Below are 10,263 nucleotides of genomic sequence, written 5' to 3' on the forward strand. Positions count from 1 at the left end.
CTCAGCCACTGCACGCTCAGCAACTGACGTCAGGTGCACGCTCAGCCACAACAGGAAGTGCAGGGGAATCAAGCGCTAAATAATCTTGAGGCCAATGTGAACAGCAGGGCTGCCAACTCTCACGCATCTGGCGTGACACTCACGCTTTCGGACTCTCACGCTCGTACAAGAAATCTTACGGCAAATTTATATTATTACATTATAAACCTAAAATTAGCTGCAGCAAAAGCGTTGGGGTAGTTTGCGAACCCTACAGACCATTTACAAGGGAATAAAACTGTCACAAAGGTGTAAATGCGTGTGCGGATTTGTCTGAAATCGAAAATCTCACGCCAACCAGCTGACCAAAGTTGACAGCCCTGGAACGGTATGTTAGGTTTTATTATCTGTATTACTGAATTACGTAGTTACAAGTTTATTTATTTAATGCCATACATTATTGCAATGTAAATGTTTTGATGTAGTGCGTTAGTAGCCTAACTTTTTTTCTCTGATGACTGGAATGATTTTTTTCAGTTAAGGCAACTATACTATCCCGGCAGCTCACGTTATCTTACCGTGAAATAGACTGGGACGATTACTCGACGTAATCGACGATGTCGATTATAAAAATGCGTCGACGTGGAATTATAGTGTTGACGCGTAGCGTATTGTAAGGGAAAGTATTTTATCCCCTCAGGAGCACGTTAACGCTGTCCTTTTAAGAATCGCGCAATAAAACAGCCCGCTAATAACTTAACCTTACTGTCCACCTGATATAATCTCTTCGCCACTCAAGAGCTACAATATTTTATTTATTGGACCTGCGGCATGGTTTTCATTTACAATACAAAGTTATTCCACTAATAAGCTGGCTAGTTGTTTCACTGCTGGCACCGTTAAAACTATATCAATTATAGACTTAATTCCAATATAGTTTTGTATAATATCTCCGGTGCCAGCAGTGCCGCACTATTTTGTAAGGCATGCACTGACAAATCATGTAGCACTTCTCTCATAAATGTTAATGAGACATCTCCTACTACCCTGCAAAAACCATGCAACATGGTTGCGCCTACCAGAAGAGCTCCGGAGCCTCACGCGGCAAAAAAGGCTCGCACGCGGTCTTCCAAAGTTTGGGAAAACTTGCAGTCATGACACCTTTTCTGCACCTCTGCTGTAGCTGACATTAATGACAGTGTTTTATATTTTCTGTTTACTTATTGTCATGTAAGAGTGAGACAAATTATCGTTTACGACTACCAGGGGCGCCGTAAGGGGGAGGAAAGCTAGGACGATTCCAAGGGCCCCTGAGTGACAGGGGCCCTACAAGATTAGGAAAATAACTGGATTGGTTTGGACTGGGGGGCCTAATATGATATGCTTTCATGGGGCCCAAAATCTCTAGCAACGCCCCTGATGACTACTCTTACACACTGTAGCCTAAATCGTTCCTTGCTCACTGAAGTAAGCTTAACCATAAGCTGCCTTTGCTAGTGTTTGTTGAAAACATGTTTCTCTAGTTATGAAATCATTCTATGTTTTAGCATCTATTTCAACATTAAAGTGAAATTGGTGTACTGAAATAATTAAGTAAAAACTATTGCAGTGATTATTCATTATTGGAACAATGAACAGAACCATATGACACAGGAACAAGGAAGGAACTCAGCCTTTATTTTAGTGTTGGAGTGGAGAATGGTTTTCAAAAACAGCAAGGAAGAAATAAAACAAAATTCCAGCATCGGCACAAGGGGAAACAACGAAACGAGTGCCGAGTCGTGCAATGGGCAATGACAAGGTACAGGGGTGGGGACAGAACGCTCTTACATAATTGGTAGTAAGGCACAGGTGAAATGAGTGTCTTAGCCCTGATTAATGTCAGCCACACCCCCAACTTACAAACATGTGAATAAGAGACAGAAAGAAACCAATTCTCCAGTCCTACAGTCCATGGCAGTTTTAAATAAGTGGCGTTACGAGGAAGAAAATAATGCTTGGGGAATTTTATTTAACATATACAAACACAAACAAGTGACAGACTTACTGGCAGTTTAAGGAAACCAAAGATTAAATCAGTTGTAGAATTCACAGGAACTTTATTATGTTCACAAGACAACAGTGCCCTTTCAGACAATGCAGATCAAATATAGAAGCTTATGTCTGTTCACACAAAATTGGGTGTAGAAAGAATCAATACATAGAGGCATCCTAAGGAGCATCTATTGCAAGTACAAGTATGGGATTTTGCCATTACCTCTTACAGTATATATAGGTACCTCTTATATATAGGTGAGATTGTTTTAAATCTACAGCCATCCGCTCTCAGTGTGTAAATTTGTGTGTATAAAAGATGTCACGCTATATTAGAAGGATTATAGGAGGATTATACAGAACTGAAGTTATTGAACTTTCACTGAAACAGCGAAACACACAGGCTGCTCTCACCTTCTACATTCACCTTCAAGACATGTATGAAATACACGTATGAAATGCATGTATGAAACAGCTGTGTACAAATGACACATTGTAGAAAAGGGGTATGACTCATTCAAAGTTTTCCTACTCGGCCAGTGTTCATGCCACAGCAACAACACTCGATACTCAACCTCAGGCCACATCGCCCAACACCTTCAGACCACCATCTTGACCTGCACTCCTCTTTCATCCCTCGTTCTCTCCCGTTGACTTCAATGCATTTTTGTCAAAACTTTCCGCCACAGCAATAAGACACGGTATTGAACCTCAGGCCTTTAGGATCCTTGAAATGGAGAGTGTATGAGAAGTAAGAGCACTTAAGCGACAGACATCCAGGGATAATGAGAGAGAGGCCATATGTGGTGCACGGAGACAGACTCACTGATAAACATAAGTACATCTATTAAATACACACTGCACATGTATCTTCTCCATGCATTGTATAAGAATTCCTAAATAGGTTAGCCAAAGTCATAATGATTCACAAAAATGACAAATGTACTTTGTCTTCAAATATGACGAATCTGTGACTTAATTCTATTCCATCTTTTTTTGGTGTCTTACTGTAACTCTGAAAATTACACTAGAGAAGAGAACCTTTAACGTCATGGTCGGTTTCATTAAAGGACCCTGCTTGTGTCTGATCACATCCAGCCTACAGTGACAATGAAGCTGCCTTTGGGAACCAGTGTCATGATGAAGGAGTTTTTTTCTTTTTACCTGAACATCCGTGAAACAATCCATTATTAATAGTACAATACCAAAAACAGTAAAGAATAAGCCTGATTCTAGGTCTGCCATGCAGCATACACTAGGAACTTTTGTATATATTATTTGTCTCAGCATATTGTTTATAAATATAATATTCAGTAATTAAAAAAAAGTGCAAAAGTGTTATGCCCATAGCAACATGTGGATCTAGCAGTTCTGAATTATTTTCCGGCAGCCTACGCCTAAAATGCTACAAAAACTTACAGTATACATTACCTTCAGTTCTAAAGTTTTGCCGATAACATTGCAGCTGGTACTTAGGGCTGCACGATTAATCATTTTTAAATCATGATCTCGATTCATACCTCTATGCAACCTCATTCTTACATGATAATGATTGTGTCGTGTTAACATTAGCAGAGAGATCTCAGATCTGTAGCATCAAATCAAGCGCTCCCCTTTTCTCCCTAAGCTGTATCAACAAATGACAGGACTGTGTTACACCATGTGACTAACAGTACACATGAAGAGGGATCAAATCCGAAAACAAATGTGTGTCATACGATGTAAGAAAAAGCTTCAAAATCATGAACAAAATGATTTAGCCTAGAGAATACCTCTCTGGTTGACTGAGAAAGAGGAACATTTTTTCCAACCCTAGTTTAAGCAATAATGTGGAGCTCGTATCAAAAAGGGGTCAAATGTGGAATTGTTTTGGATACAAAGACAAAAATGGCAGTTAAAAGCATAGTATGTAACTCATGTTTTGCAAAAGTTGCAGCTGTCTAGGAAAATGATGAATTTGTAGAAAACCATTTTAAAGGTGTTATAATTAAGAATAGATGAGTTTTATGTTTCGTGTTTAGTGTTTCTTGCAGATGAAAAGTAGTTAAACAGGACCGTGGCCTTTTCCTTCTGCAAAGTTGATGTGACTGTCCCATTGTCTTTATGAAGATGGAACCAACTACATGTAATGCAAATAATAAAGAGAGAAATTAATATCTCAAGAATCATGAGAGAAAAATATGATCTAAATTCTGATGGAAAAAAAATGTAATTCCTATTTTACCCAGTGTCATGCAGCCTTAGCTGGCTCGGGAACATTTAATTATTTTATGTAACGTTTTTCCCATGAAATCAAATGTCCTAAATTGTTTAATATTTTGGTCCCTTACCATGGTAACCTTGTGACTAGTTACGTAATGTCTAGTCATGTTCATGCGTACGCTTATTGTGTAGTATTTATCCAGTGATGCAATTTTGCTCCATAATTTATGTCATCATTGACTCCAGTCGGTTGTGAAAATTTAACTGCAACACAAAATGCCGAAGGACCTACGTGAAAGGAGACATGGCAGCAGAAATCACACTGGCGATCGGTTGGAGAAGCTGTGACAGGACGTCATCCTTGAGTACTATAAATCTCCGGGCTTTGCGGAACATGATGGTGTGAGCTCTTCTCTTGCAGTTGCTTGACTCGTGCATCACGCTAGTGCAGGAAGGCTGGCCAGGAGCAGGGCAAAGCCAGTGAGGAGGGCCAGCAGCCCCTGGCTCAGTGGGCACTGCAGCACCCCGCTCGCCTTGGTGTCGATGAGCTCCCCCGTTTGTTTCTCTAGGAAGCGCTCAGAGTAGACTACGTAGAGCTCCACGCAACGGCGCGCCTTCATCTGCTCTATCAGCTCAGGGTAGCCGATCTCCAGTATGTTCACCGTATCGTCGTTATCCTCCTCTTTAGCATCAGAAAGTGCCGGAAGCATGGGCTCCGGGCTCCGTGGCCCCTGTGTGGACGACACGTTCCTCGTGTCGTTTGAGGAGCTCCCGATCGTGGAGCTGTTAGCTGTCGTAGACGGGGCCTCTGCACCTCCCCCACCACCAGTGCCAACGATCAGGGTATCCCCTGCTGTGTCCTGGTTGGTGGTTTGAGCATCGCCCTCTCGGTGGTCTTGAGAGTTGAGCGCCTGTAGCAAGTCCGTCCGCTTCATACAGGAGTCCATGTAGTTCTCGTACGATTGCGGAGGCGGCTTGAATTGGTAGTCGCGGCCAAAATCGTTTTCATCGGTGGAAACTCTGCCGTAGCGGCGGTACATGTACTGATTGTAGTAGTACTCCTCCTGTGGACTGTTGAAATGGAAATGAGGCCGTGGGAAACGCCCCAAGCCGTAGCCCACTGCCATGCCCGCCATCACTCCAACTCCTGCTGCCAGGGCTGCGTTCCTGCCAAATCCCTTGGATTTCATAGAGGGACCCATTCCCATGTTATGCACTGTCCGGGAAAACGGCGAGCCTCCCATTCCAAACCCCCCGCCGCCGCCACCATACCCGTAGCCTCCACCATAGCGTGGACTCAGGATCTGATTATTAGGGTTCCAGTTTGGATACCCTCCACCTCCTGCTGGGTAACCCCCAGGAAAACCACCTTGCTGTCCCCACCCTGTCGCTCCCCTGTGAGGGTAACCTCCAGGATAGGCTGCTCCACCATGGTAGACTCCTCCTCCATACTGATTTGGATAACCTCCTGGATTCATACCTGCTCTGGCTGGGTACCCTCCTGCCGCTGGGTACCCGCCCGCTGCGGGGTACCCTCCTGCTGCTGGGTACCCGCCCGCTGCAGGGTACCCTCCTGCCCCTGGGTACCCACCAGGATTAACACCACCTCTTCCTGGATACTGGTTAGGGTACCCTCCTGCTCCAGGGTACCCGCCCGCTGCTGGGTATCCGCCCGCCGCTGGGTACCCGCCCGCCGCTGGGTATCCGCCCGCCGCTGGGTATCCACCTGCCGCAGGGTATCCGCCTGCCGCTGGGTACCCGCCCGCCGCGGGGTACCCTCCTGCAGGGTTTTGGTTTGGCTGCCTGGGGTACTGCCCAGGCTGCATGTGTGTGCCCTGTCCTGGCTTGCGTGATCCTCCTGTGTGCCCTTTGCTGCTTGAGGATTTCTTGCCAAAGCTAAAGCCCCCACCTCCTCCACGCTTTGCCCAGCTGAGGTGACCTTGCAACAGCAGAAGGACCAGAGACAGTAGCAACAGGTTTGACAGCAGCTTCATTGCTGCACTGCAGGTAGAGACAGAGAAGGGAGAAATCAGGTAAAGGCCTCGTGAGAAACCTCGAGTAAGAACCAGTGTGCTGCAAAAGGAAAAGCTACTAGGATGGCATGCATCAAAAATGTTCCTGCTTTAACACATCCAGCATCAAACATTAGATTCATAGAAAAATTGTAAAACACTAACAAGAGTTAAGATACAAGATTCTCTGGTTTTAGATACCTATACTGTTAATGATATATTTTGGTAATTTCTATTATTATTATTATTATTATTAACTATTAATTATATATAATTATTATTATATAATTTAGACATTAATCTGTTTCATTTAGAGGTCATTAATAATTAAATACTTGACAAATTGTTTGTAAAGCCATTCAAATGTTAGTAGGAGATGGAAGTTCGATTAAAAAAATATATTTTAGTTTTAAATTATTTTATATCTCTGTTAATCATTCCTCCACTAACTTATACTACATATATCCTTGTTTCAGTAAGTTTAATTTAACGGCTGTATAAAAGTAGATACATAATATAGGACAGACAAACCACAGGGCTTCAGTAAAAAAAAGTACACTTCGCATTATTGAAAACGTGCTTCACGGATACTCTTATTGCGACCCGTGGGCCAATTTGTTTCCCTAGACACTGACAGCAGGACTATCGTTACTGTAGACCTTACGCTAGGTGACGTATGCGCTGATAACCGGACTCAATTATTTATCACGCGTAAAAATATTTAACAAGCGCTCTAATGAAAGTTTATTAATCAAATGCACAATAGTACAGCATACAGCAGTAGATGCATGTAATGGAATGAGTTTATCCGAGAGGTCCCTATAGAAAATGAATTTGAAAATTATAGAATACAGGAAATTAAAAAATAAATCAATAATAACCAGAAATGTAGATAAATGTACAAATATCTATGTTGAGTCTGCTGGTGAGACGATGCTCTGATACCGACAGATTCCATAATAGCATTTACAACCCTCCCCCCTCCGCCCCACCCCACCCCGCTTTCATTTAAATGACAAGCCGTGTTCGTAACCGTTAAGCTTAGGAGTAAAACAAGACAATTACAGCACCGCTGCTAATGATGATATAGCATTATATAGCATTTACACTGGCTATGAAGGTTAGTGCGATCGGGAAAGACGTGTTTTTTGTAAGCGCGTCATTCCTTTCAGTCCGAGCTGGAGTCGGTGTTACTAATAGCCGCCGTCTCCTTTTTAAAATGGCGTTGGTACGCGACAATACTCGCCGTTATTATTAAAACAACAAGCAAAACGATGCGATTATTAGTAGTCTTTATTATAAAGAACATCTAATTTATTTACAATACACCGGCTTGCCCGATAAAATTTAAAACTGTAAAGAACGTTTCTGACCGATATGGTGTTCTATCTTTAGTATATTAAAGTATTTATGATATATATATTTATATATACATTTATAATAGTTATTTTCAAACAAAGGCCCGTTTTTCTCCCTGTTAAACGTATTTAGGCGCCAGATAAATCCATAATCGCAACACGACTGATGGAGTGTAACGAAAGCGAAATATAATGCAAGTTATTATAAGACAGAATAAAAGAACACATTCACTTAAATTTAATCTAGAAGATTTATGACCTACCTTGATCTTTTAGGTTAAACGCGACGTCTGTGAATAACAACACTAGATTAATCAGCTTGGATCAGCCGTCTTCTAACAAGTCCAGCTAGAGGGCCACGTTGTAATACGGTTGTCCGCGTTATGCCGGGCTCTCAGCCCCTATATCAATGCGCGTTTGCCTTAAGACTTACGGTAATGCTGGAAATAAATGGGTTGTTGAGGAGCTTTGCGGTCATATGGGAAGATGAGTGCGCGTTCACGTGATGCTTGAAGTCCACGGCTTAAAGGAGAAAGGAGCCACTTAGATTTTCCATCGCTATGGAAAGTACTACATAAGAAAAAACTAGTAGTAGTAAGCAGTTTTACTTAGAAAGGTGTTTCTTGAAAACCGGATAGGGGTTTTTCGTACTTTACTAAACAGACCGTTTGGTACGGTGTAAAATAAGATTGTGTATGTTCAATAGGCCAATATAATTAAATCGTCCACTGGAAAGCCGCACTTGCACACTGTTAAACCATCACCGTACTGAAAAAAATGTTTCCGCAAATGGTTCCCTTTTTGGCAACCTTTTTTCCTGTATGAAAATGCTTAGTTTAACTATCAAGTACTTAGAATTACCCAGTCTGAGTGAAACGCCGCTGCCAAAACAAGTCCTTTGTAGCAAACAGTACAAATAAGTACATCAACGGGTTGTGTATTTTTTTAAAAATGCAAAAAGAAAAAAAGGTGCAAAATAAACCAGAATAAATTATTAGATAAGGCATTTTAGCATTAACCCTCCACAAAAAATCTAGTTAACATCTGCTAAGTGAACATGTCCGTTGAACTCCTTGACAGGACCATATAGTGGCCAAGGTCCCGCCCAAGTGAACGAACCCTGTAATTCTGGCTTCACCAACGTATCCAGATTGCTTCAGCGAAATTGGCAGTTTTATATTTTGCTATACTCTACTTTTGTTCAGACAGCGTAACTTACTTATGCAGAATTTTAATTTAAAACTAAGATTGTGCTTACTCAAAGCATGAGTCTCCTATATATGTGGAAGGCCCTTTTACTGGGAGCAGTGCCGAGTCACCAAGTGGGTGAGACAGCTGGATATAATACATATATATAATTTAACATAAACCTTTTTTGTAACAATGACAGTTTCAGCTACAGCATTATTAATAGTTCTGATATACTATTAACATTATAAGGATGTGTTCTGTTAGTTATATATTGTATGAACTTTCAAAAAAGTTACAGTAGCTTATGATTAAAAAAGTCTTTGCCTAGGTTCTTTTGAGAACTCGTGTAAAGACTAGAAAACTGCTGACTAAAAGTGATTGAAACAGTCAACTTAGATGGATCAGGTAATATCAACATATTGAACGTGAACATGTCCTGATATTAAGGAAATTTTGAAAAGCCAGAAATTTAAAATGGATTTAGAGCGATCTTCCATGTAATTCTTTATCTTCATAAAACTGAATACTGAATAAAATAAAAATTCAGATGCACATTTGCTCCTCATCTCAAATGTCCGATTTCAATAGTTCTTAATTGCTATAGCAAATAAGCAACTATTCTATTCAAAATAATACACTGATTCAAACAGTCAAAGAGAAGATGCTGATGTAATGGTTGAAATGTGACACCTGTTTACAAATGTGCATTACACCACTGGAGCCCTGGCAATGTATATTTCCTCAGCACTGCAATTAAGCTTTATTAATCTGTTTAATAACTAATGATTGTAATTTGAGGTTATCTAGGCCTTAATTTAACCTCTTTAAATAGTTTGTGAATGTGAATTTGGGGAAATTGCCCTGCCGCTCCTGTTGGCCTGGCTGCAGTTGGGACATCGAGCTGTCGGTCTACTGTTGTGACGCATGCATGGCCCAGAAGGGACCAAGCCACCAGTCCAGAGCTCAAGTGGAAGTGCCGATGGAGAGGGCCAGGGTGGATGTACTGCGCCCTTTTCCCTGTACTGACTCTGGGAATTCCTACCTCCTCGTGGCAATGGATATTTTTACTAAGTAGCCCCAGGGGTACCCCACTCCCCACCAAAGTTCAGTGACCACTGCTGGGAAGCTCTTGGAGGAGTTCTGCTGTTTCGGTGTCCCCGAGGAGCTGCATAGTGAAGCACAGGTGTTTGGCCCCCACTACACCCTCAAAGTGATAGGGTGGTGGAGCAGTTTCATTGCGTGCTTGCAGTGCAGCTTGCCATTCAGGTTGCCCACCACCGGTATGACTGGGACCACCACCTGCCCTTGGTCATGTGGGCATACTGAGCTGCGGTACACACTGGCAATGCTAATCTTTGAGGGGGAGCAGTGCACGCCGATGGACTTGATGTTTGGGCCGCCCCGACAACTGGAGGTACCAAAGGACCCAGGTATGGCGTACCTGCGGTACCTCCAGGAGTGGCCCAAACAGCACCAAGGCACAGCAA

General features: G+C 42.2%; 1 protein-coding gene across 1 annotated transcript; it reads right to left on the reverse strand.

Annotated features, from left to right (window-relative positions):
- Positions 1-1,635: 1,635 nt before the first annotated feature.
- LOC111857550 (uncharacterized) lies at positions 1,636-8,031 on the reverse strand. Its single transcript, XM_023838530.2, has 2 exons — positions 7,849-8,031; positions 1,636-6,216 (listed from the first exon to the last, which is right to left on the reverse strand). Exon 2 carries the CDS (start codon positions 6,207-6,209, stop codon positions 4,653-4,655), a length of 1,557 nt encoding a protein of 518 aa, XP_023694298.2. The 5' UTR covers positions 6,210-6,216; positions 7,849-8,031; the 3' UTR covers positions 1,636-4,652.
- Between the last annotated feature and the right edge of the window lie 2,232 nt (positions 8,032-10,263).

The sequence above is a fragment of the Paramormyrops kingsleyae genome, chromosome 2 (assembly GCF_048594095.1).
Source record: "Paramormyrops kingsleyae isolate MSU_618 chromosome 2, PKINGS_0.4, whole genome shotgun sequence".
Classification (NCBI taxonomy): Eukaryota; Metazoa; Chordata; class Actinopteri; order Osteoglossiformes; family Mormyridae; genus Paramormyrops; species Paramormyrops kingsleyae.

Coding starts and splice junctions, on each gene's coding strand:
- LOC111857550 (XM_023838530.2), bottom strand. CDS start 6,209: ATGAAGCTGCTGTCAAACCTGTTGCTACTGTCTCTGGTCCTTCTGCTG.